Source organism: Phascolarctos cinereus, unplaced genomic scaffold (assembly GCF_003287225.1).
Source record: "Phascolarctos cinereus isolate Bilbo 61053 unplaced genomic scaffold, phaCin_HiC Scaffold_4;HRSCAF=312, whole genome shotgun sequence".
NCBI lineage: Eukaryota > Metazoa > Chordata > Mammalia > Diprotodontia > Phascolarctidae > Phascolarctos > Phascolarctos cinereus.
The window spans coordinates 135225945-135252918 of NW_027555847.1; the positions used below are offsets into that span (position 1 = coordinate 135225945).

The 26974-nt window shown below is 36.9% G+C and overlaps 1 protein-coding gene across 6 annotated transcripts in view; it reads left to right on the forward strand.

The window, feature by feature from the left end:
• LUC7L (LUC7 like) overlaps positions 1-26974 on the forward strand; it is a 47178-nt gene that overhangs the window by 13078 nt on the left and 7126 nt on the right. For all 6 annotated transcript variants that reach the window (XM_078152614.1, XM_078152615.1, XM_021006531.2 and 3 more), the window contains 4 exons: positions 1997-2095; positions 17501-17611; positions 20465-20608; positions 26240-26416. In XM_078152614.1, coding sequence (XP_078008740.1) covers positions 1997-2095; positions 17501-17611; positions 20465-20608; positions 26240-26416 — 531 coding nt within the window. The remainder of the gene's footprint in view (positions 1-1996; positions 2096-17500; positions 17612-20464; positions 20609-26239; positions 26417-26974) is intronic.

A 26974-nucleotide genomic window follows, 5' to 3' on the forward strand; every position in this document is an offset into this window, starting at 1 on the left:
GTAAATTGAAGTGGGTGACCTCTGAGGTCTCAGTTCTTTAGTTCATGATTTTACAATTATTGGAAGAGATTAGGCAGTTTTTCCAGTTACCCATTCAAACAGTAGTTGTTAGAACTCTGAAATTCAGGGACTAGAAGTGTAGACAGAGTAAGTAGGAATGATGCTTTTTTGACATTTTTCCTGTTTCTTCAGGTCTTTTCTAGTTGCCTACAAGTCCAGAGACCAGAACTTGGGTGTTCGAACTTGGGTAAATGATAGCTAGTATAGGAGGTTTGGGGAGCATCAGGATTATGGGGGAGAATTTTGACCACAACAGCTGTAGCTACTTCCTCATAAGTAGCTTGCACATGCCACTTAGCTTCTACTTTCTCCTCCAGTATTACTACAAACCTTAACGTTTCCCAATGGCAAAGTATCATATAGATGTTGTCTTTAGTTGTCACAATAACCCTGCAAGGTAGGAAAAGAGGAATACTTTTTCTGTTTTTTTCTCTGAAGGGCTGCTGTGTAGATGAATAATATGTTCAACCTCACTTTTTGACATAGTCTGTGATATGGTAGAAGTGGGATTTGGAGGCAAGATACTTGAGTTCAAATCCTGTTTCAGACATATACTAGTTATATGACAAGCAAGTCAGTTAGTCTCTGAAAGCCTCAGTTTAATCATCTTTAAAATGGGGATTAAAGATCTAGAATTAGAAGGGGCATTAAGGCCATAGTCCAACCTCATTTTACAAATGAGGGAATTGAAGCCTAGGGAGGTGTTGTGACTTATTTTTCAATTGAAATACATTTATTCATCCTCTTTCTCACTCCTCCCAATTTAAAAAAAAAACAGACTTTTATAAATAGGCATAGTCATTTGAAACAGATTCTCTACATTGGCTGGGATTTGTGATTTGCCTATGATTGCACAGCTAGTAAGCATCACCTGTACCACTTACTTTATAGGGTTGTAAGGAAGGCACTTTAAAGTGTTATAAAAATGTCAGGAATTATTCACAAAGTCCTCAGAATTTCTGAGATCCAGAGCTCCTGAGACCCAGTTAGATATAGCTATTTGTATTTCTTTTAGATTCAGAAAACCTCATATAACCCCAATCCCCATGTACTATTTTTGCTTCTACCTTTGCCTGGCTACTTCTTTCTTCTCTCTGCTTCTATAACTTGTGCATTTATCACCATCAATAGTAATTAATGGTTACAATTAGAAAGCTGTAGGACTGACTTTGAATATTGTCTTTGTTTATCTGTATGAAAACTTAGAAAGTTGATCAAACTCTGGTCATCCTGACTAGTCTTTTTGTCTGCTTTTGTAGACTTGTTCAGCTTGGCCTCACAGAATGTGTAAGGCAGAGTTTGATTAATCAGAAGAGAAAACTTCGTAATATTGAGACATGTCTGAAAATGGACTGGGCTGTTTTAATCTCTAGTGAGCTCCCCGTCACTAGAAGTCTTCAGGCAGAGATTAGATGACCAGGTGGCAGGGATGTTGTAAAAGGAATTGATGCCTTGGATTGTAGTTGAATTGGGTATCTTCTGAGCACTTTTCCAATGCTGGAATCCTTTGGTTCCTCATTGCTTTCCCCTTTTATTGTACTACTTCCTACCATGTGAATTTTTTGAGATGGGTCAAATGCACTAGCCATTTGACAGATGACAGGATGAATTCAACATGACAGATGTCAGAATAAATTGGCAAAGGTAAGCTAATTATGTTATAGTTTTCATTGTCATAATCCCTTACTGTCATGGGACTGATATCAACCTGGCCCTGGTTAGCTGTTAATGTAACATTTTAAAACTTCATAAAGCCTGGAGTAGTAAGAGAAACAAAATTTTTCAATAATCTTTTTCTTAATTTTCTAAAGTCGGCTTAGGAATTTGAAAACCTTGATAAATCAAATGAATAGCAAAATGTGCCAGCCCTTCTTAGTTGCTTTCTATAGCAGGTAAAGTTTCATGCATTGATGTGTTCCTTTTTTTCCCTCCGCAGCGAATGGACTTAGGAGAATGTACAAAAATTCACGACTTGGCCCTTCGAGCAGATTATGAGATAGCAAGTAAAGAGAGAGACCTGTTTTTTGAGCTGGACGTAAGTCTTATTTTGTATAAATTAATCCAACTCCATTGTGAGTACTTAAATTCCGAGCTGACGTTTTTTCCTTTATAGCTTGTTGTTGAAGTTGCTTTCCTGGCATATTCTTCCCACATATATTCAGACATGCTGGAACGTAATGGACTGGAAATGTTGGTATTTCCATAGATGGCATGGGAACTGGAAGTTACAGAAAAAAGGCTTTGAGTTTTATGTAGTTCAGGATTCATTTGAAAATTTTACACGTTTTGCTACGTGTCTTCACATAGTTTCGTGCTATTTTCCATTCTTCGAAGCTTTTCCTCCTCACATACATGAACAATGACAGGTAGAGAAACTGGTATTGGGAAAGGGCTAGGATAAAGAGAGAAGGCCACATATATAAAGCACATAGAGAAGAGCTGAGCTAATGTGAGAGCTTAATAAAAATTCATTTGGAGCTAGTGATCAAGAAATGGATTTCAGCAGCAATTTGGAGAGCGTGTGAGGCCATGTGTTGTGTTATCAAGGTTTGAGGGAAAATGGACAGTTTTCAAAGAGAAAACTGAAAAGAATTATATATTGACTCATTTGAAGACTTTAAAGAAAATAGTGATTTGGAGGGTAAGGAAGGGAAGGTTGGGACAGTTTTCACTGTCAGATTTATAGATAAAGTAGATTTGATTTTTATATAAATCATTAATTAGGTAATGCTTAGATGTATTGACTGAAATCTCCATGATATATTTTTTAGAAATACGTAAATTATCGAACAGATTTTTAATCTAGTAATCAGATCAAAATATCAACACACTTTAGAAGACTAATTTATTTTGTTGTTAAAGTTTCTTGCAACTTCTGCAAAGGAGAATAAAGCCAGGAAAAAAAAATAATTTTTTTCCCCTAAAATCTGAAGACTTTAAATGCATGAGAAATGATAGTTATGAAGTGCTTTGATTTAGGAATTAAGAACAATAGATGATTTTGAAAAAATAAGACAATTTGAAAGTACATCTTTTAAAATTAAAAATACATTTATAAAAGAGGAATTTATAAAAAATTCTTAAGTTTGTATATTTAGAGCTGGAAAGTATTTTGGGGTTTATCTCATACTTCATAGAATCATAGCTGTAGAGTTGGAATAGACCTCAGAGAACATCTAGTCCAACCTCATCCTTCACACATCCCAATCTCCCCCTTTTCAGTTCACTGATGACCAACTGAAGCCCAGAAAAGTTGAGACATTTTATGAAATAACACCATAAGAAAAGTAGCAATAAAATATTTTTACCCCTATGAAACTGAGGCATGTACTTTTATAAGTACCTGTGTACACTGTGAGAAGTGAGGATTCATACAGTACATATTTGTGTACTGCAGAACACAAGTATTTGTTATTAACAAATTTCCTTTATTTTGAAACTCTTTTGAACCGTCTTTCCCACCTCCCAGGCTTGTGTATTGGAGGAGTTGACTTTTGTCTCCTCATCCTTAAAATCTGATCATCTAAGTCTTTTTGATTTCTACTTCCACAACTTCTCATATCTGTCCCCTTCTCGCAGTTCACATAGCCACTGTCCTATTTTAGGCCCTTGTGCCTCTCCCCTGAACTATTCCACTAACTTCTTATGTGGTCTCCCTTATTGAACTTATCCTCCATGTAGCTGCCAAACTAATTTTTCTGAAGCACGGGTCTGGTTATGTCTCTCAAAAATACTTGTAGGATCAAATAAAAACTGATGTTTAAAGCACTTCACAACCTCATACCAACCAGCCTATGTTTCTAAGCTTATCCGTTATTTTCCTTCATAAACTCCATGGTTCAGTCGAACTGTGACTTTCTTTTGCTGTTACTCAGACATTTAATCTCTCATGTCTGTACCTTTTAATAGCCTATTATTCGTGCCTGGAATGTACTCCCTGCTCACCTAAGTTGTAGAATTCTTCCTTTACAATTCAGCTTAAGTACCACCTTTATGTGACACTTCTCCTTATTTCCCTTCTGTCTCCCGCTGCTAATTCCCTCTCTGCCTAAATTACCTTATATTTAATTTTTATTATTCTGGTTATATTTGTATGTTTTCTCCCCTTAATAGAATGTAAGCTTCTTGAATACAGAGACTTTTTTTTTCTTTCCTTTGCGTTCTCTGGGTCTAGAAGTCCAAAAGAGCTCCTGGCACATAGGTGTTTAATAAATGCTTGTTGATTGATTTCATAGTGGGACATATAGGAAATGAAATACCTGTGGCCAGGGCATTGTCATTGCCCTATTCCACTGGTCTTGAGTGCTTTGTAGTCTCTACCAGAACTATAGTCTCTCCTATATGCAGCCTCTAATGGGTGCTGGTCTCTGCTGACCTCTTGTTGCTGACTTCACTTGGCAGAAGTGTGAATTAAAGTGGTATGGTAAAGTGGAAAGAGTCCTGGATTTAGTCAGGGAATCTTGCTGGGATTGCAGTGTCAGAGATCTTAGAAGGAAGTGACCTTGCATTTTAGAATTTGTGATTGAGAAGGAAAGCAGTGCTACACAAATTGTGACAAACACCCTAGAATTTTAGAGAGAAGATAGAGGTTTCAGAGAGAATGAATGGTGTCCTTTAACCTAAAATTTTAAAGAAAAATTCAGTCTAGGAAGAATGGGTATCGTAAAGACGCAAAAGCAAAACAGTTGTGGTGAATAGGGAAAGGGGCAGTTGTCTAAAAAGAGATTGATGTGGATGCACTGGGAATTTGCCAGCATAGATTTTAAAAAGATAGATACAGAATATAGAAGCAACAACACATAATGATGTATGAGTGCAAAAGCACATAAAGATGTACAAATAGTGTCAGGAATGGTGATACTGTTAATGAACTTAGTGTGGAGAGGAAAGCTAAGGACAACAGAAAAGAGTTAGTAGCTGTTATAGGAAAAACCGGAAGATCACAAAAAGGATAGGACAATACCCCAGCCTAGAGCAGATGTGACTATGATAGGGATGAGTGATGAGAATGCAAGGTAACTCACCTCTTAACATTACTTTTGTTTTCTCTGCCAATAGGGGTGATTTTTAGATTGCAAAGGACAGAACAAAAATAGCTAATAGATAATTCATTCTCAAGTTATTAGGGAGCCAAGGCGAAGTTCAGGTGTTGAAGCACATCTGGTCCGTATGAATTGTGTACAACCTAGGGAGCTGAAAGAATTGTCACATAGGAATTCAGAGCCACTGTCTCTGCTGATGAAGAATGGGAGAGGTGCTGCAGTAATGGAGAAAGGAAAATGTCCTGATTTCTGTGTTAATGATTATCTAGAAAAAGAAATAGCAGTCAGAAAGAATCAGCATAGCTTCATCAAGAGCAGGTCATGGCTTAACTTTCTTTTATGATTGGGTTACTACAATGGTAGACCAAGGGAATGGTGTAGAAATAGTATACTTCAATTTTAGCCAAAGCATTTGTTAAGGTCTCAAACCATTTTTGTGAAAAAGGCCAGTGAGCCAGGTAAGACATGAAGGAATGTGGACTAGGTAAGATATAATTAGATGGATTCAGACCTGGTTGGCCAAACATTTTTAATGGTTTGATGTTGGCTTGGAAGAGGATTTTTAATGGAATGACCTGTAGGGATCTGTGTTTAACTCTGCTATTTAAGATTTTTATCAGTGATTTAGATAAGGGCACTGATTACCTGCTTATCAAATTTGTAGGTCAAGTAACATTGGAAGTGATAATATACTGCATGTTAGAGTTCTCATTCAGAAAGATCTTGACAAACTACTAAATCCAGTAAGATGAAATGCAATAGGTATTTATAATAGAGTCTTAAGCTTGGGTTCAAAAAATTGACTTCATAAATATAAGACGACAAGAGGTTAATTTAGAAAAAGAAACCACTAAAACTAGTGGAAATGAAAAAAATATTTTACTATTAGTATTCTTGAGTAACTAAATATAACAATAAGTATTTGGTTAAAGATTCAGATATTTTTATTATATAAAATACAGATTTTTTTTCCTTTTTTAAATCCACAGTAGAATTTTATCTTAAATTATGTTCAGTAATTCATATATTAAATGACATTTTATACTGTAACAGATAATTTTACTCAGCAAAGTGATTAGGGTCCTTTAATGGTCTACTGAGTCTCTGACATCTCACTGGAAGCTCTGAAGTTAGTCATAGGTTACATCTTCTTGAAAATGAAGTGTCCCAGGCTGTGGATTTCCCTAGTCTCCTGTAAATTTAATCCCTGGACAAATGTCTAATAACCTTTGCTTCTGAGATGGGAATCAGCCAGGATTTTTTTACTTGGTTACATACAAAGAGTAGTAAACCCATTTCAGTACAAGTGAGGATCAACTAGCCACCCAGGTTAGGGAGAAGGGGATATGCCTAATGAAATGCTGGAGTGCATTGGTCACTTTAAAGCTTTTAGATTATTCTTGACAAGCTGAACCTCATTTTCTTCCGCTATAGATCTCTAAAGTACTTCCCAGATCTAAAAGTTCTTTGAATCTATGTCAGTAAGCTGTTCTTTTATCCCATTTGAGGTAATACAAAGTTGGCTGGGGTGTTCAGCCACTTTAAAAGATAGTGGAGAATCTTTTTTAGGTGATTATAGGGCTATAGAAGTCAGTTTGTATATTGACATAAGTACTTTCCTTGAATCCATTGAATGGAAAGTTACCACAATCATTAATTCAACTTTTTTGGGTTGAGGGGTGGTTTGGTGCTTTACAAATGTTTAAAAAAAAATTTTTTTTAATCTGTTTTGCTATCTACATTAACTACATTTAAAAATATATCACTTCTCTCTTACCCAGAGAGCTATCCCTATAACAAAGAATAAAAAAGAAAGGGAAAATCAGCTATCACAATTAATGAACACAAAAAAGTCTCTGAGTATATGCACTCATATTAGTTAAGATGCATTTTCTTATTTCTTTAGGACTAATGTTAATCATAATTTGAGTGTTTCCTTTTTGTTCTTGTTCTTTACGTACACATTGTGGGGTATATTTTTTCCTTGTTTGGTTTTACTGTCTCCTGCACTGCTAGTTCATATAAGTTTCCATCCTTCTCTGGATTCTTCGTTTTAATTGTTTCTCAAGGCGTTTTAATATTCTATTACATTATGTACCACAATTTGCTTAGCTATTCCCCAAACAATGAGCATCTACTTTGTTTGCATTTGTTTTCTAAAAATGCTGGTGTAAGTGTCTTAGTGTTAATGGGGCCTTTTGTCTTTGACTTCCTGGGGTGTAGGCTTAGTAGTGGTATCTCTGGGTCAAAGTGTATAGACATTTTGATCACTTCTTGTGCATGATTATAAATGCTATGCTGAAAGCTTGGACCTCTTCACAGTAACATCACACCAGTGTCTTTGTCTTTTCATAGTCCCTCCCACTTCCTCTCCCTCTCCATGTTGATTTCCCATCTTTTTATCATTTGGAAGTTAACTGGGTATGAGAGTAAAAACCACAGGGTTGTTTTGATTTGCAATTTTGTTATTGATGATCTGAAAAAAATCTTTTAATATAGTGGTTATTAGTTTGTGGTTTTTTTGAGAACTGTTTGCTTTTAAAAGCCTTTGACCACTTGTGCATTAAATTGTCTTTTTTTTTTTAAGTTAGTTGCTTTGATGCCTTTTGTTTTTACATCACATAAGTGTTTTCTTCATGTAAACTGTTTCAGAAAGGTCAACATAAGGAACTAAAATATTGGATTAACTCACTCTTCACCTTTTTGTTTATTCAGACTAGCAAAAACAGTCCCCAAATATCCAGGATTAACCTATTGAATTAGAAATTGTTCACCTCCCAATGACTTGACATGTGAGGTGGACATAATGAGATTATCATTTTCTAATTTAACTCCTAACAATTATAGCTGTTGAAAAAGTGCAATGGGCTGCAGGGGGTAGTGGGTTTCCTGTCACTACAGGTCTTCCGAGCAAAGGCTGAATGGTATGTCAGGTATGTTGTAGAGTGAATTTTTGCTAAGTATGGGGTGAACAAGTAGGTCTCTGAAGTCCCTTCTAGCTTTAAGATTTTGCAATTCTTTGACTTAATTTCAAATCCCAGCTCTCATTTTACCATTACCTCTGCTTTTACCTTTACTTAACCTTTTGGATCCTCGTTTTCCTCATCAGTAGCATGAGCTTAATGGCCTCTAAGACCTCTTTCAGTTCTAAATCTGTGATCCTATGAATCTTAAATTGCCTCTCAGTTTCCTGTCTAACCAAATGTACTTAAAGGAGAGACAGTTGTTCACTTTATAATAAAACTGCAGTTTTCTAACCCAAGCAAGAATGAATGGAGAACCTAAGCTCATTAGGATCTCTTTTAATGAGTGGTGTAATTTAACCAAAAGATAAATGGGTTAGATGATGAAGATATTTTGATTCATTAAGTTGATTATCTTAGGTCCTAGACTTCTCTTCAGGGGAGATTTTTAATTTGTTAAAATTACTATACGTATTTCTCGAAACTGAGATACAGAATAGTATTATTTCTTTGGGCCCCATCAGTATATACTTTCAAGGTATCTTCCCAGCACTTCCCTTCTCACACATACATTCTCTCTCTCTCTCTCTCTCTCTCTCTCTCTCTCTCTCTCTCTCTCTCACTCACTCACTCTCACTCTCTCACTCTCACTCTCTCACCCACACCCATACCCTCTATCCTCATCCCATTCCACGTATGTGATAACATGGATCAGCAAGGATGACTCTATTTTGATTCTAAATTACAGTCTACATTATGAAGTGTTATTTCCTAAGTTTTGATTTCTTAATTATGGTGTGGTTTTGTGGTTCTTTTCCATTAATATGGATCAAACATTAAAAAGACTTATTTGCTGCTCCTGCAGTTTTTCAAACATGAGGATAATCAATAGCTTTTTTTAAACAAAAATTTGATTTATCCATTTATACCACAAGACTCCATCTTTGGAAGAGGAAGAGTCAGTAAAGGAGTATATCTTCTTTTAAAAGTCCTCTGCTAATGGTCAGTCTCTTGATGAAAAAATGACATTACATGAAGTTATCTTTTGGTGGCAAAGAACCTGTTGTCTGATTTTTAAAAAATGTAAGTAATTGTTCTCTTTTGGGTCTTTGATTTTACTCTTTTTGTTTTTTGCTGTCCAGTTTGCACCTTCACAGGATGATGTCTTCTTCTTCTTCTTTTTTTTTGGCAATTGGGTTTAAGTGAGTTGCCCAGGGTCACACAGCTAGTAAACGAGTGTCAAGTGTTTGATCTGAGGCTGGTATGCCTGACTTAAGGGCCGGTGCTCTATCCACTGCATCACCTAGCTGCCCCAATGATGTGTCTTGTATGAAAGAAAAGTCTTTCCTTTCGTAGGTACCTGCTCTGTGTTAGTTTGATTTTTATTTTTTCCGCTTGGGGCTAACCCTAAACCTTTAGGAATTGTAAGTTCTTCTGCAGAAACCAAATTGTGGCTTCCTCAGTCCTTTCTGGAGACATGGCTGTTTTATGTTGTGCATATTTTTCCTCCCAGTTTCCTTGCAAAAGATATTCTGGGACTTTTAGTTGATAGAAGTTTTCACGTAGAAGACATAAATGCCTCTACTTCTCAGACTACAAGTCCTAGATCTAAAATGGTTAAAAAGAAACACACTTTCTATGATTAGAAAAAACAAATCAGTATTGCTTATTTTGTTTTCAGTAGGGATCAAGCTCACCTTTCAAATAGGAAATATGTAATTTTCCATAAATATTTTCATATATTGCCTACAATATATGACTTTAGCTTTTTTCCTCCTGGTAACAGACTTATAGACTAGGCTGAATAAATCCTACCTATGTTGTATATTCTTGAATATTTTAAGCAAATGAAATTATGTAAAATTTTGTTAATATGCAAATAACTGTTATTTAACTTTCTGTGTATTTACATTTTGTCTCCCAATTAAAATTGTTCAAAGAGTGTTCCAGGTAAATAAATATTTGTTGATTGACTTGATTGAAGGATAGTACTAATAATATTAATAAAGCTGTATTGTGTTGAACCAATTATTATTTTATTTATGCTACAGATAATACATGAACTTGCTTCTGCCCTTTGAGAATTGTTAGAAGAATGATCATGCAATTTATATGTTATGGATTACTTAGGTTTTCTTGCATATCTCTATGCAGTTACCTTGGAAGAAGATCTGGCCATATCCTTCCATTACTTAATAAACTCCCAGGGTTTCCCTATTATCACCAAGATCAAATAAAAACTCAATTCCTTCTCTTAAAATCCCTAATTTTCTTTAAGGTTTAGCTCAAGCACTTTTTTCTACATGAAGCCTTTCCTGATCCTCTCTTACTACTCCCTCCAGTTGGTACTATCTTCCCCAACAAATTATCTTCAATCTGTTTTCCAAATTTCTCTCTCTTTGTTTCTCTTTCTCTCTCTCTCTCTCACACACACACACACACACACACACACACACACACACACACACACACACACAATCTTGTCTGAGTGTAAACTCCTTTGGGTTAGGGCCTATTTCACTTTCATTTTTGTTATCTCTAGCATTTAAGCACACCAGGCACGTAGTAGAGACTTCATAAATGCTTCAAATGTAAAATATAGCACTTGCCTTTATAATTCTGTTTCTTCTGCTGTTTTTCCACAAAATCATATATCAAAATGGGAGCAGATTTATATTGTAAGCCCAGTGAAGTAGGTAATTTGTTGGGGAAAATATGTTTGAATATACTGAAAATAAGCTGGAATATCTAGGTATCATTTAATGACTACCCTACAAAATGATATAAACTTTTAAAATAAAGTAGTAGTGCTCTTGTTTTATCCTCTTCTGTTTAAGGCAAAATGAAGTAACATATTCTTCTTAATTCCATCTTTGGCCTTTAAAAATTTCTGCTTAAATGATTATTCAGCAAAGCACTTTTTTGGGGGGAGGGTGAGACAATTGGGGTTAAATGACTTGCCCAGAGTCACACAGCTAGTGATTGATGTGTGTCTGAGTCTGGATTTGAACTCAGGTCCTCCTGACTCCAGGGCTGGTGCTCTATCCACTGCATCACCTAGCTGCCCCTAGCAAAGCATGTTTGTATCATCATAACAATCCATATTTATTGCCCAATCAAAATTCTGCTACCTTTTATCTACCAACATTCAGGACACTCCCCTTCCTCATTGAGTTCATGTTGATATTGCTTCACGCAACCTGACACCTCAGTTCCTCATTTTATTCATTTCTCATTACCTCTTCCACTCTACCTTAATCACACAAAGATGGTCATGTACTTGACTATGCCATTCATCCATAAATGCACCATTTCCCTCTTCGTGAACTCTAAAATTCCTTTATTTGATGCAGTGTAATCTGTTGGCATTCCTCTTCTCCCTCTGCCTTCCTGTCCCAAGCACTGTTCTGCATTCACACAATGACCTCTAATCCCTCCATCCCTCATTTCACTTATAGGCTATCACCACTGCATTAGCTATATTCTCCTCCCTTCCCCATTTTGACCCCTTGGTGAACCTGTCAAACTCTACAGTGTCTTTAGGCTTTTGTCCCCTTATCATATTGCTACTCTTTATCAATCAGGCCTCAGCCTTGACTCCTGCCTTTGCTCATACTGCTGAGAGAAAATCATACAACAGCGCTGACTGAGTCCACTAAAAATTGATCTTATATGACCTTAAGTGAGCCCTTGCTGCTGCCATGCAATCCTTTTATACCTCCGTAATTAATTCACTATTTCACCACAGCAGTTTTTCCAGACCTTTTCATCCTTCGTACTTTCTATGGTTTCCTTCCTTCCACTCTCGGCTGAGAACTTTACCAGAAAAAATGAGATCATTCATCCAGCCAGAGGTTCCGAAAGTGGGTGATACTGCCCCCTGGGGGGAGCTGGAATGATCCAAGGGGGTGTTAGTAGCCTCTGGTGAAATGGGGGGGGCACTGAATAAAAATAAGGGGGTGGTGGAAGCATGAAGAAAAAAGAGAAGAAAATTTTTTTTTCTTTTGAGGCATTTGGGGTTAAGTGACTTGCCCAGGGTCACACACAGCTAGTACATGTCAAGTGGTCTGAGGCCGGATTTGTACTTAGGTTCTCCTGACTTCAGGGCCAGTGCTCTGTCCATCGTGCCAACTAGCTGCCCCTAGAGAAGAAAATTTTGAAAAAAACATTGGTATGTTTCATCTGTTAAGTAACAGTTAAAGTCATAGTGATTACATTATTTTCTAAATAAACACACAAATTACAAGTTATAACTGATCAGCGGTCCAGTCTGCCAACTTAATAAGCAAGTTTGGCAGGCGAGCATGTCATGAATCGTCAGGAGGTCCAGCATGCATCAGCAGGAATATGTGCATGTCATGACCTGTTTACAATACGATAATATACAGTATGACTCAATATGTCATCAGAAATTCAAGGCAGGAAAAAACCCACAAATTTACAATAAATTATTACATTTAGATGTGTCATTTTAAAAAATATGTATTTTGTATTTTTTTGAAATGATGCAAATTTCAAAAAATTATTAAAGGGTTAAAGAAAGTAGATTTATGGGATGGGGTGCTGAGTAATTTTTTTTTTAAATGGAGGCGATAGACCAAATAAGTTGGGGAGCCTTTGATCTAGACCTCCATCTCTCCTCCTAGTCTTTTAGCCAGATGCCTTCTGCCACTCTCTCCTCCTGTCTGATATGAAGAGATGGCCCTTTTCTTTGCCAAGGCTAACCCCTCTGCTTGCACAAGCCATCTCATTCTATCCCTTCTCTAACAGTTTGCTGCCATTGTCATCCTAAATCTCCCTTGTCTGTTGGCTGCTTCCTTCCTACAAACTTTATTATGGCTTCCCCATCCTCAGAAAAACTCATTGTATCCATTTTGGCTCTCATCTTGTGTCTCTCCTGCATTTTGTGACCAGATTTCTTGAGAAAAATCATGTACAATCAGTATCTCCACTTCTCTTTTAATTGTCAGTAGTCTGGCTTCCAACTTCATCATTCATCTGAAATTGCTCTCTACAGAGTTGCTGCTGTTTTTTTTTTTAATTGCCCAGACTAATGACCTTTTCTCAATCCTCATCCTTTTTGACCTGTCTGAAACTTTTGCCACTGTTGATCACCTTCTTCTCCTTGATATTCTCTTTTGACCGCTCCTTCTTGGTCTCATTTACTAGATCTTCATCAAAGTTATGCCTGCTGACTGTGGGTATCCTACAGAATTCTGTCCTGGATCCTCTTCTCTGTCTATACTGTTTTCACTTAGTGATCTCATCAGCTCCCATAATTTCATTCATCTCGATGCTAATGATTCTCAGATTTACTTATTCAGCCCTAACCTCAGTCCTGATTGAGTTTCTGATTGGCTATTAAGCATGTTAAACTAGATGTCTTGCAGACATCTTAAATTCAAATATCCAAAACTAAACTATCTCTCTCCCTAAACTTTTCCCCCTGCCAAACTTCCCCATTGCTATTAAGGGCATCACTACTCAGGCTCCGAACCACCCCCATTGTCCAATCTGTTGCCAAGGCATGTTGATTTTTCTTTCATATCATCTCTTGCATATGTCTTCTCTGGTACTGGCCACCATAAGTTAACAATCCTTGGTTTAGAAAAAAGTGAAGGGAAATGGAGTCACCAAGTATAGCGAGCCTTTTAAAAGAGTTTGAAAAAGGAAAGGAAAATATGGGACAATAGCTAGTGGTGATAGTGGGATTCTAGTGGTAGTTTTTTAAGGCCAGGGGAAGATTTTGAGCATTTTTGTGTGCAGCAGAGAAAGGCCTAATAACTGGGTAAAGATTAGAAATGAAAGAAATAGGTCTAAGTAGGGGTATTGATCTTGGTATATAGAAGACCACCTCTTCATTAGTGACTAGAGGAAGAAGTAGAGGATAATTGTCAAAGTGTTTTGAGATATTGAGAGAAGAGGAGGCAGATTGTGGGGAATGACTTCCTAGTCACATATGATAGGATCTCCGCTGAGAGCTTGGGGGAAGGGCTATTGTGGCATGCTTGAGGGGAGAAGAGAAGTTAAGAAGGAATAAAAAGATTTCCTCTGAAGTAAGATAACAAATTTGTAGTGGACTTTGGTCTAACTGTGTGAATAGAGTCAGCATATGTGACTAGGAGCAGAAAATATACTATTCTAGGTGCTGAAGTAATAAGAAAGTAAATATAACATGGTGGTGATAAAGAGTATATTTCCTAACATAACCATGACCTATATACATATATTGTATTCTGAACTTTATAGTGGTCAGGTTATTTAACTTAATCAACCATTTAATATTTTTTAACTCATGTAAGAGCATACCTAGAGATTTTTAAAGTTTTCTGTTTGGTTTTGGTTTACAGTGTTTCGATCTTCCTACTTGAGTTTTTGCTTAAACAGTTAGCAAAGTATTCATATTACCTAAGAATATGTAACCTGTATTAGGAAAATGAGTTCCAAACTGAATTTCCAGTAACGTTATTCTAAGATTTTGCATGTAGTGTGATTTTAAGCCACTGGAAATTTAATAAATGAATAAAGCATTTATTAAGTTCTTACTAGGTATCTCAACTGACTAGTAGTTTTTTTAGTTGGGCTTATAAAATTGATATTAGCATAGGGTCGCTTCCCTTCAGACTGTTTACTAAACCATTCTGGAAAATAAATACCTGTAGCTTTAAAGATCTCCAGAGATCTCCTCCCTATGACTGGCCTTTCTTCTATTAAAAAAAATCCTATTAGGAAGTTAATCTCTTTAACCTAAATCTTTTTTATTTTGTCCTAATTGTGACCTTGATAAAGTTAGAGAATGACTGATTGCCACCTTCTATAGTTAAATTTGAATATTTAAATTTATCATCACCCTTTTCGAACAACTGTTTTTTTACTTTTTCTTAACAGGATGAATTTGTAACACGTATTTAAAATTCTTTGCTCTTAATATTTTTTAAAGGGTGGTTGCTATAAGACTTCAGATAGCCTAAAGTTTATCATCTGTTAACATGGTCTGTAGTGAAAGGAGCACTGAATTTTAAGTCAAAACAATGAAAGGTTCAAATTGGGTCTGCCAGTAACTGACTTGGCAATCTTGGACAATTTGTTCCATATTGAGATCATTGTTTCCTTGTCTGTGAAATGGGGAGATATTTGAGCCAGACCTAAAAAAAATTAGTAACTTTTTTTTATTAATTTATTTTTAGTTTTCAGCAATCACTTTGATGAGCTTTTTTTTTTTTTAAGTGAGGCAGTTGGGGTTAAGTGACTTGCCCAGAGTCACACAACTAGTAAGTGTTATGTGTCTGAGGTAGGATTTGAACTCAGGTCCCCCTGACTCCAGGGCTGGTGCTTTATCCACTGTGCCACCTACTTTCCCCTTCCATAAGCTTTTGAGTTTTAAATTTCTCTCTCTCTGTCTCTCTCTCTTGCTCTCCCTCTCTCCCTCCCTCCTTCCCCCTCTCCCCAAGATGGTGTGCAGTCTGATACAGGTTCTACATATACATTCCTATTAAACATTTTCACATTAGTCATGTTGTAAGGAAGAATTAGAACCAATAGGAAGAACCACCAGAAAATGGAAACAAAACAGAAGAGAAAAAAGAGCAAATAGTATGCTTTGATCTGCTTTCGAACTCCATAGTTCTTTCTCTGGATGTGGATAGCATTTTCCATCACGAGACTTTTGGAGATGTCTTAGATCTTTGCATTGCTGAGAAGGGCTAAGTCTATCAAAGTTAGTCATCGCACAACATGGCTGTTACTGTGTACAATGTTCTCCTGGTTCTGCTCACTTCACTCAGCATCAGTCCATACAAGTCTTTGTAGGTTTTTCATATACCACAACTTGCTGCTATACAGCTGTTTTTGTGGTGGCAAAGAATTGGAAATTGAGGGGATGCCCATCAGTTGGGGAATGGCTGAGCAAGTTGTGGTATGTGAATGTAATGGAATACTACTCTGCTGTAAGAAATGATGAGCAGGCAGACTTCAGAAAAACCTGTAAAGACTTTTATGGGCTGGTGCTGAGTGAATTGAGCAGAACCAGGAGAACATTGTGCACAATAACAGCCATATTGTGCGATGACTAATATTGATAGACTTAACCCTTCCCAGCAATGCAAGGATCTAAGACATCTCCAAAGGCCTTGTGATGGAAAATGCTGTCCACATCCAAAGAAGGAACTATGGAATTTGAATGCTGATTGAAGCATACTAGTTGCTATTTTTTTTTCTCTTCTGTTGAGTTTTGTTTCCTCTTTCTGGTGGTTCCTCCTATTGGTTTTAATTCTTACTTACAACATCACTAATGTGAAAATATGTTTAATAGAAATGTGTATGTATAGCCTATATCAGATTGTGGCTGTGGTGGGGAGGAAGGGGGAGAAAAATTTAAAATGCAAAAGCCTATGGAAGTGCTTGTTGATAAATCAAAATAAATTAATTTAAGAAAATTAAAAAAATAATCAACAAGTAATTATTAAGTTAAAAAAAAGAAAGAGCTGCTATAAATATCTTTGTGCATGTGGGTCTTTTTCCCATTTTTATGATCTCTTTGGGATACAGCCCTAGAAGTGCTATTGCTGGGTCAAAGGCTATGCAATTTTTACAGCCCCTTGGACATAGTTCCAAATTGCTCTCCAAAATGGTTGGATCAGTTCACAACTCCACCAACAATCTAGCCCTAAATTTTTGATCATATGACAAGATACATGTTTATAGTTTGGTCAGGCATTTGTGCCAATCCATATTAGGATATCATTTTTCCACTAAGGTCATCTGCATTTAAGCATTTATCTGAAATTGTATCTTTCATTCTTTTCCTAGTTAACAATAAGATTAACCATTTTCTTCCCCTCAGAGTCTACTATTGCATTTTAAAGTATTTCTCCTTTCAAATTTTATCCTTTTTTGACTAAAATTATCCTATTCTTACTAGAATAAAGTTTTCTCCTTGGCTTTTTGGATGAAATACCTTCATATCTCTGTCTTTACATATTATATTGTATATTAAATACATATTCTGTGAATCTCCAGCAAAGGTCTTTTTTGTTTTTTTTCAACTCTTGGTAGATCTCAGGGAACATTTAATTTTTCCTGAAAATTTTCTAAGTAAATTAATGTTTTTATAAAAATACCTCAATGCTTTTTCATTTGAAGAAAAAAAATTGTTGTGCCTTTGTATTTGTCCCCTTCTTGAGTTCACTTTTTAAAAAGATTATGGAACAAAAAAAAATAAATTTCAAGAAAACACTTCTGAAATTCGTCTGTGAAATATTTGGGTAGGGTTGGTGGGTTTTGTTTTTTAGGTGATGTAGGAGCCATGTGTGTCTTGCAGTTTTTCTCTTAAACCAGCTTCCTAGCTGTAAGAAACTAACCTTAAGTTATACTTTATAAGTTCTAAGTGCTGGAAGAAAACATGTGATTATAGCTGTCTATTTATCTTAAATGCAGGCAATGGATCATCTGGAGTCCTTTATTGCAGAGTGTGACAGGAGAACTGAACTTGCTAAGAAACGGCTTGCTGAAACACAGGAAGAGATCAGTGCTGAGGTTTCTGCAAAGGTAGTATCACTTAATGAAATGTTTAATTAAGTTCCTACATTCCTATTAATGAAAAGCTTTTGGAATCTTGCGTCTTTAAAAAAATTACTTGTCCAAGGAATTATTTAAATCTTGAATGTGTAACATTCATGAAGACTGACTACCACCTTCATAACTAATAATAATGAAGATCCCTCAATGTTTCTCACTTACTGAAGTAAACTGCAGAAGCAGCATTAATGATTAGAGAATCTAATGACCATCCTGCCTTGTAAAAATTTGTTGACTAAAACCCAGAATTACTAAGTGTTCTCCATTTAACTCTTTAGTACCATCTGTCAATTTAATGGAGAAGAAAAAGACAAAAACCTTAAGCTAGTTGGAATAAGTGAACTAATAGGGATAACCCATTCTTACCAGATTTTAATCCCAACCAAATTTATATTGTGGGTTCATCCCATTTTCTCAGGCTAATGGAAAGAGGAGGAAAGATTTTCCATCTTACTTCTGGGCACTTTTTACTCAGGAAATGACGCAGATCAAAGTACCCAAGAAAAATACTTAGAACAGTTTGTTGATGATTGTTGGTTTCACAACAAATTCACAATAAAAAAAGAAAATTTGAAATGACAAAAACACACCTTAAAACAATTTAAGCCACGTTGTAGTCTTCTGCACATTAGGGTGGCATTGATAGTATGTGAATGTTGGTGAGTGTACTTGATATAAACTAACCAAAAAAATAGACTACCTTTAAGTAAGGCTTAGAAGCCAGCAAAAGAACAACCAGGATCCTAGAGCTTTAGATCCTGTGTTGATGTGCCCTTTAAGGTTTGGACCAATTGGCCACTCAAGAAGAAAAAAAAATTACCCTTGTATTCTGTTAGTAGTTTTACTGTTCTCCTGAAGAGGGAAGACACGGGGTTCTTGAAAATAATGCAAGATTTGAAAAAAGCAGGCGGCAGACTTTGCCAGGTTGGAAATCTTCAAGGCATTGTATTAAACTACTTACTAGGTAAAATTGAGGGAATACTTTTGAGACTCAGAAATGTTTGAAGATGTATGTTAAGACATGTGTAACGTAAAGGCAGAAAGGTGAATGTCAGATTCAGCAAATTGGAGATAGTTTTCATGGGGTTGCTTATTTTTCATGAATAGTCAGAGAGTTGGAAGAAATCTAGCAACTTACTTCAACTTCCCCCTTTTTAAAACTGGTGAGAACTGAGGCCCCAGAAGGGAAAGTGAATTGTCTTAAAAGAGAAAGGAAATGTTAACTTAAATATTACTTATTGAAGAATCTTTAGCAGAAGTTTTCAAGTAATGATTCAGTGGCATTGCCAGGACCCAGTTCTCGCACTTATTTCTCATATGTATGTGTATATGTCACACACACACACACACACACACACACACACACACACACACCCCACCCACCCACCCACCCTACCTTTGTTATACACAAGGAAGGGGAAACTGGCCATTCTCCAAAACCACCCAACATATCAGCTGTTTCTGGTAATAAGAGCTGTATTTTACATCCATGGTTGTCCTCCACCTCTACAGTTACAGGAAGGAGAAATATTTTCTGAGCTTTTCTCTGGGGCCCATTGTATTAGTTGAATTGGATAATTTAGTGGATGAAACACTGGTGAAAAATGACAGATTCTTGAACTATTCAAGTATTTTAATTATACCCCAAAATAAATATGTCCCTGATTGTTGCCATCCTAGAACTCCCTAAATTCTCAGACTAATCTAAAGAGGCATGGGGGTAATTGTGATGTATAGTACAGCAAAATCATTGAATTTAGACTTGGAAACTGTGTTAAACCCTAGATCTTCTACTTACTGCTTTGTGTGACCCTTGAATATGTCCTTTTGAGTTGTAAATGCTATGAACCCCAGTTACCTGAATATTTTCAGTCATTTTGATGTTGTTAGAAATACAGTTTGCTTAGTCTTTGCCTTTGGGGAAAATCATGGTTAATGGGACTGTTTTCTTTTCAACAGAAAAGAAGTGTTTCCAACAGTAAAGAATCCTTTTCAGCAGAAATTACCTATAACTTAATTTTAAATTTCACTTTCAGTTCTCCTTGTCTTTGCCACTGTATCATTCTTTTCTAATGCTAAAGTTATGTCCAAAGTAGGAACTGTTGAAAATAAACATTGTGTGTAATGGTAAAGCAAATTAATAAAGTACATGTATCACAGAATGTTAGAACTGGAAGGAACATCAGAACTCATGTAATCCAGCTTAGACCTTAGTGATCACCTAGCCATTGTACAGGTAAGAAAACTAAAGCTCAGGGAGAATTCACTTTCCCAAGAGTACACAGCTAGTTTCTAAAATTCTAAATTCCTGATTCCCCAGTCATATGTTCTTTTTTTGCTATACTGACTTTGTCTTTTTTGCGTTAGTGATTTTTCGTCTTGAAATAGGGAGAGAGTTAAATGGTGCTAAGGTAAAAATTATTCAATAGTATATGATCTTGACATGTCGAAGAAAACCAGTGTGTGTTTTCATTGTATCTTTTAACCCTAGAAAGATTACTTTTTATGACATTTGACTAGTGAGAATTAGAATAAGGTTGAGCTATGATTAGAAGGGTTGGGATTTACCTGTAAAGTAGGCATTGTGAGCAAAGACTAAATTGGAAGTAACAGAAAAACTGGAATACACTTTAAATTCAAAGTCTCAACAATTAACATTTATCTCAAGAAAGAAAAAGTTACATTCTTAATATAAACCATAGTATAGCTCTTGGGACTGCTTCCATATGACCCCAATTCCTTGAACACACATTTCTGAAACACAGTAGGAATGTTGCAAGAGGTTTTCAGACTTGTGTTCACGATTCTTCTTTTCTCCTCTAGGCAGAAAAAGTACATGAATTGAATGAAGAAATTGGCAAACTGCTAGCTAAAGCTGAACAGCTGGGAGCTGAAGGAAATGTGGATGAATCCCAGAAGATCCTTATGGAAGTGGAGAAAGTTCGAGCAAAGAAAAAAGAAGCTGAGGTTTGTTAAGAAGTTCTAATACTCATAAGGGCTTCAGGGCAGATAACATAACTATTTTTACCTGAGAAAAACGGAAGCTCAAAGAAATGACTTTTTCAAGGAAACATGACTAGTAAAAAGGTCAAGCTGAGATTCAAACGTTTGTACTTTTCTATTTTACCATCCTATCATTGATGCAAGATTCTCATAATAGACTTTTAATAGTTTGACATGGTGGACAAAAAAGCTAATGTCATCTTAGTCTACATTGTTAGATATATAATGTCCAGCATGAGGGCAACTAGTGTTCTCCCTTTCTTTAACTATAGCTAGAATATTGTATATAGTTCTGGAAGGAAACTTAATTTCAGAAAGGCCTTTCCTAAGCTGGGATGGGGTGTGTGTGTGTGTGTGTGTGTGTGTGTGTGTGTGTGTGAGAGAGAGAGAGAGAGAGAGAGAGAGAGACAAGTATAAGAAGGATTAACATGTTTTAAGAGATTGCGTTGAAGGAACTACAGCTGATTAGCCTTAAGAAAAGAGAGACTTGGGGATGGGCGGGGGAAATGTGTTTTCAGATATTCAGAAGTCTTTTCAGCAAAAGAGAAATTCAATTTGTTCTGTTTACCTGCAGAAGGAAGCACTAGGACCATTGAGTAGAAATTACAGGGACACAAATTTCAGTGTATTATTAGAAGTTCTTAATATAGTAGTTGGAGGAATGAATTACTTTTGGGAGGTAATGAGTTTGTCATCATTGGGTGTCTTCCAACAAGTTGTATGAGTACTTGTTGGAGATAGTGTTTCGAATATTCTTGCATTGATCATCGTGGAGATCATCTCTGCCTAACTCATGTGAGTACCCAATTTAGGTATGGGAACTGCTCAGATGAGAAGATTCATGCTCTTCTGGAAAAGGATAAGCTCAGAGATCTCTGGAGGCACTTCCTCAGACTTCTCTCCCCAGCCATCCCAGAGGCTGGGCTGTGATTTCCTTCCGCCTTTAAGAATATTTGAATTTGGGTTTAAGTACTGCATTGAGGGAGTGTCCTCATCAGGAGTTCCCTACATCAGTGAATCACAGGGCTGGTAAGAAAACAACAACAAAACAACAATCATTGGCTTTGTGTTGTGGGCTTTTTGTTCTGTATTTTGTTTTCCCTCAGAAAGATGAAGGCCTGTGTGACTGGGGTGTGGTGTATCAGTGTTCTGTGCCATATTCTGTTAGAATGCACAGTGGGTGACAGCGTTCAAATGTGAACTTGATTTCTGATGCATTTCATGTTTTGGTTAGTATATATTATTAGTTCTCTTCAAGGGAAGTATCCAGAAGGTTTCTCCCCTCTAATTTTTATCTTTTGTGGAAGTCACTGACATATTCTTCTGGATGCTAAAAGATAAGGTGATAAAAATTACATGCCTTCCGTATTCAGCATACTGCTTGGGTTTCAAGAGATCCGGAATCCTTAATGACACTATTTCTTTAATGCTATTTATAATATAATTACTTATAACTATTTCTCTTAATGTTCAAGGTCAGTGTTGGAAATGCCAACTTTTTTTTCCTGTTCTTTGCTTATATAAAGCTCTTGTTCTTTGAAAATCTTTTTTTTTTAAACTGGTGTTGATAGAGGACTTTATGTTTATGAAGCCCTTTACTGTCATATTGTTTGAGCTTCACACTCTGTAAAGTTGTGGAAGTATTATCCCCAATTTATAGGTGAGTAAACTGAGACACTGAAAACTTGGTCTTTATATCTAGTGCTCTTTGCAGTGCCTCAACTTCGGGTGTTTTTTCTCATTTAATAGTATTCACTCAAATTCACAGAAAGCTTTAGGCAGTTTTAACTACCTTAGTCTTATGGATGTTAAAGAAACCCAAAGAGGTAATATGACTTGCCCAAGGTTACACCGTAAGTGGTAGAGCCAGGCCTTGAAATCCTGGTCATGTTCCTGGCTACTTTGAGTATCTTCATTGTGCAAGTTGGAAGTTTTCTATTGTCGTTGATCTGCTTGCAGTCCAGTTTAGCAAATCTTTGCTGATTACCTACTTTGCTCGAGATTCTGTGGGGGTACAAAGATCTTTTTCTTTCTGTATATTGTTATATAAATACCAAAGGTGTCTTTATGTCATGCTGTAGCAAGTGCTTCCAGTCTTTGTGAGGTGAGGGTAGTTTTGCTTTTGGAAAAAAGACACCTTTGTTATTAATGTGTCTTAAAGAAACATGTTTTTGCTCTTTGCTAGGCTTTTTCAAATGCTGGGGGAACCAACTGCTGGAATTTCTGGGAAGTTTTTGGTTCTGATTTTTTTTTTTCTGGCAGAAATGACTTGGAGGAGGAAAGTGATTGTTATGAAGTTGCTGATCATGTAGGTAGTGTGCCTTGGTACCAGTACTTCTGCAGTTTCGGGTACATAGGAGTCTGGTAAATAATCAGATACCATTCATTCATCAGAGGGCATATGAAGATGGATGTCATTTCATACTTCTGTTCTTGAGGAACTTGGATTGTGGTAGAGAAGATAAGACTAGTATGTAAAAATCCTTTAGACCATATAAAAACAAAGTGTCATAGACCTTCAGGGAAGAGAGAGATCACAGTCACATCCATTTGGGAGCATGAAGAGTCTTTGCAAAGGAAATGACATGTGGGAGTAGCTTGTCTAGAACTTTGCTTTAGAAAGATTATTCTGTATGTTGATTGGATTGATATGCTGAGTAAGAAAATAGTGGGAGTGGGAAGAGTCCAACCAAAGATTTCTGTGATAGTCTGACACAAAGATCCTGTGATTTTGATTCAGGTAAGAGATAATGACTACCTAACTAGGATCTTGGCAGTGGGAATAGAAAAGGAAAGGAGGGGAGAGAAATTGCAGGGGTAGATTTTGGTATTCATGACAGATTGTTAACTGGAAGGATGGTGGTACGTACAGTGAACAGAAGTTTGAAGCAAGAGTTTGAGAAACAAGGTACTGAGTTCAGTTATGAATATATTGACTTTGAAATGTTGGTGAAATATTTGGGTGAAGATGTACAACAGAAATTGAGAATGTGAAACTAAATCTCTGGAAGGAGAGATTTTTCTTAGCTATCTTAATCAATGTGGCATTTTAAGATTTGGAAGTGAATGAGATGCAGAAGAAGAGGGCCCAGGACAAAACTTGAGGGGAAATAGATTTAAGCATGGGGAAAAATGGAATCAGAAGTTGGAGGAGAGGGGCAGCTAGGTGGCGCAGTGGATACAGCACTGGCCCTGGAGTCAGGAGGACCAAAGTTCAAATGCGGCCTCAGACATATAAACACTTACTAGCTGTATGACCCCGGGCAAGTCACTTAACCCCATTGCCTAGCAAAAAAAAAAAAAGTTGGAGGAGAGAGTTACAGGAATTAAGAGGTATTTGCTATATGCCAGGTACTATGCTTGGTGTTGGTGAGTAAGGCAAAAGTGCAACAGTGCCAGCTCTCAACAAACTTACATTCTGTGGGGGGGGGATAACTTGTATACACAAGTGTGTATATAAAATGTATACAAGCTAATTTAATTTTTTTTTTTGTTTATGGGAGGCACTAGAAAATGGAGAGGATTGAGAAAGACTTCAGTAGGAGGTCAGACTATGAAGGAAATTGGGATTCTAAGAAGCCAGGTTGAGGGTATGTGTGTGTGCATTTTAGGCATGAGGGAACAGTCTTTGTAAAGGCATAGAGATAGAAAGTTATGGAGTATTATGTATGAGGAACAATAGGAATGTCTGGTTGGTTGCCTAGGGAGGGGCAAACCAGTCTAGGTTGGAAAGAGCAGGTCAGAAGTTCCCTTGCTGATTAATAGTCTGTGAGTAGTTGTTCTACTTCCAGCCCTTGTAAGATGGGAAGACTATCAGATTTGGCAATTAAGAAATTACTGGTAACAAGGTATGGGTAACACTGGAAAGTGACAAAAAAGTCCTTTGGCAATTAGGTTATTATCTTTGAGTGTTAAGCTTGTGTGGTCTTGGTAGAAGCTAGATTGCAAGGAATAAAAGGAGTGAGTAGTTGGTATATAAGTAGTAAGCATAAACTACTCTTGTAGTTTGTCAACATGAAAGGAAAGAAAAGTGATAGTGATTTTCAGGGAATAGAAAGATTGTTTTTAATATAGATTTAAGCTGAGTATGTTTGTTGGCATAAGGGAAAGAGTTTAGAGAGATAATTGATAGAGCCCAGGTCCCAGAGAGACTGCAGGTGAAAGGATTATCCTTAAAGAAAGTAGGGAAGGAGCAACTAGGTGGTGGAGTGGATAGAGTACTGTACCATAGGTGATGGAGTTTCAGCCCTGGAATCTGAAGGACCTGAGTTCAAATCTGGCCTCAGACATTTGACACTGACTAGCTGTGTGACTCTGGGCAAATCACTTAACCCAAATTGCCTTACCAGAAAAAAAAGAAAAGAAAGGAGGGAAGTTAAAGAAGGATGTAAGAAAAATTGCAGCAACAGAACCTCTACTAGACTACTGAGGAAAGTCAGGAACCAGCAGGTCCCCGCCCCAATCTGGGCTCAGGGCAAATCATTCCTCTTCACTGTTTACAAAATACTTTGTAAAGTGTACAACATGCAATATAAAAGTGTTCTTACCATTGTCTGATGGATTTCAATAGAGCTCCCATTTAGGGGTCTATCCTTAATGTTTGGTGACATTAGGAGGAGAATAGCTAGCTCAGTGCCTGCAGGGCCCACCTATGTTCACTCATTCAATAATATTTTTCTCCTTCATACTTAAGATCTCCATTGCCACTCTGATTTCACCAAAACATTCTTCTCGATACTGAGTGTTGATATTTGAAATCTGAGTGACTGGTTGCCTTGCTACCAAGATGATCATCTTCCAGAGAAGCCAGAGGAGGGGCAGCAAGGTGGTGCAGTGGATAGAGCAGTGGATAGAGCACCGGCTGTGGAGTCAGGAGGACTTGAGTTCAAATCTGGCCTCAGACACATATCAATCACTAGTTGTGTGACTCTGGGCAAGTCACTTAACCCCAATTGCTTCACCAAAAAAAAAAAGAGAGAGAGAGAAGCCAGAGGAGATAAGCACTAGTAAGGTCAACTGGTTTGGTTGATGAGAAACTAGCTGAGCATTGGAGTCTCTGTCTTTAAAAAGTTTGTGTTGGGATGGGGTGCGGGGAGACATCATCTGAGTGATGTAGAGTGGGCAGTATTGGCTTATGGAGAATAGGAAAGGTTTGGGGCAGCTTCAGAACTCCAGGGAATTAGAAAGTTAAAGGGATTGCTCAGTAACAGTGCTTGCCCAGGTGAAATTGAACACCTGACTTGATTAAACAGCCTGTCAGCATAGCCTTCTCTAAAGTCAACTAGCAGTAGCATAAATAGCAGAATGCAGTTTGTGTAAAGCTAGAGATAAGGAAGGTGAAATGAAGAGAGCGAGTACATTATAAAAATAATTGCTAGAAGGTGTCAGACTAGATAGAGGAGAAACAAGTGACATCAGAATGGGAGTGATGGCCCAAAGAATAGCAATAGGAAGAGTATCAAGGGTCCAGAGGTCAGGAAGCTTACAACAAAGTACAGTTTCAAAAGAATGAGAGTGGTGGGTGGAAGGCAAGAGAGATGGGAATTTAAAGTTGGAAATCTTGACTCAATTTTTTCCCCCCTTCTGTCACCTTAGGAGGAATATAGAAATTCCATGCCAGCATCCAGTTTCCAGCAGCAGAAACTTCGAGTCTGTGAGGTGTGTTCTGCATACCTTGGTCTCCATGATAATGATCGTCGTCTTGCAGATCACTTCGGGGGCAAATTACACTTGGGATTTATTCAAATTCGTGAGAAACTGGATCAGTTGAGGGTACGTTCATTATATGATCTGTTAAGAGGAGGTCTTTTCTTTCTTTTCAGTTCCTTTGAGGTATGTTTGGTTTTTCATAAGAATGAAACCTTATCTTTCAAACTTCTGTAACAGGATGCTTCAGATTTTATACTGAAAGTCAGCTTTTAACATTACTGTTTTTAAGTTAAACCTTTCATGTTGGGATTTTTAAACTTGAAAGTTCCTTATGTAAAAGACCGGCTAAATACTTTTTAACAACTGATATTTATGTAGTGTTTTACAACTTAACAAGATACTTTACATATGCTCTTATTTGATCTTTGAAGAGCTCTTTGACAAGGTAAGTAGTTCCTGTGTTAAGTTTTGTTAAGGATCAGGTCACACAGGTAGTAAGTAGAAGAACTAGGACTTTAACTAGTCTTTCTGACTGCAAGATCAGTGTTTATTTTTTCCTCCATTATGCCACACTATCCTTATTCTGTTTTTAAAAGTTCTAGTGTAAATATCTCAGCTACTGAGTATAAGGACTGTTCACCTTTAGTTTTGTGGGAGCACCTCTGCAGTCTGTTAATACTG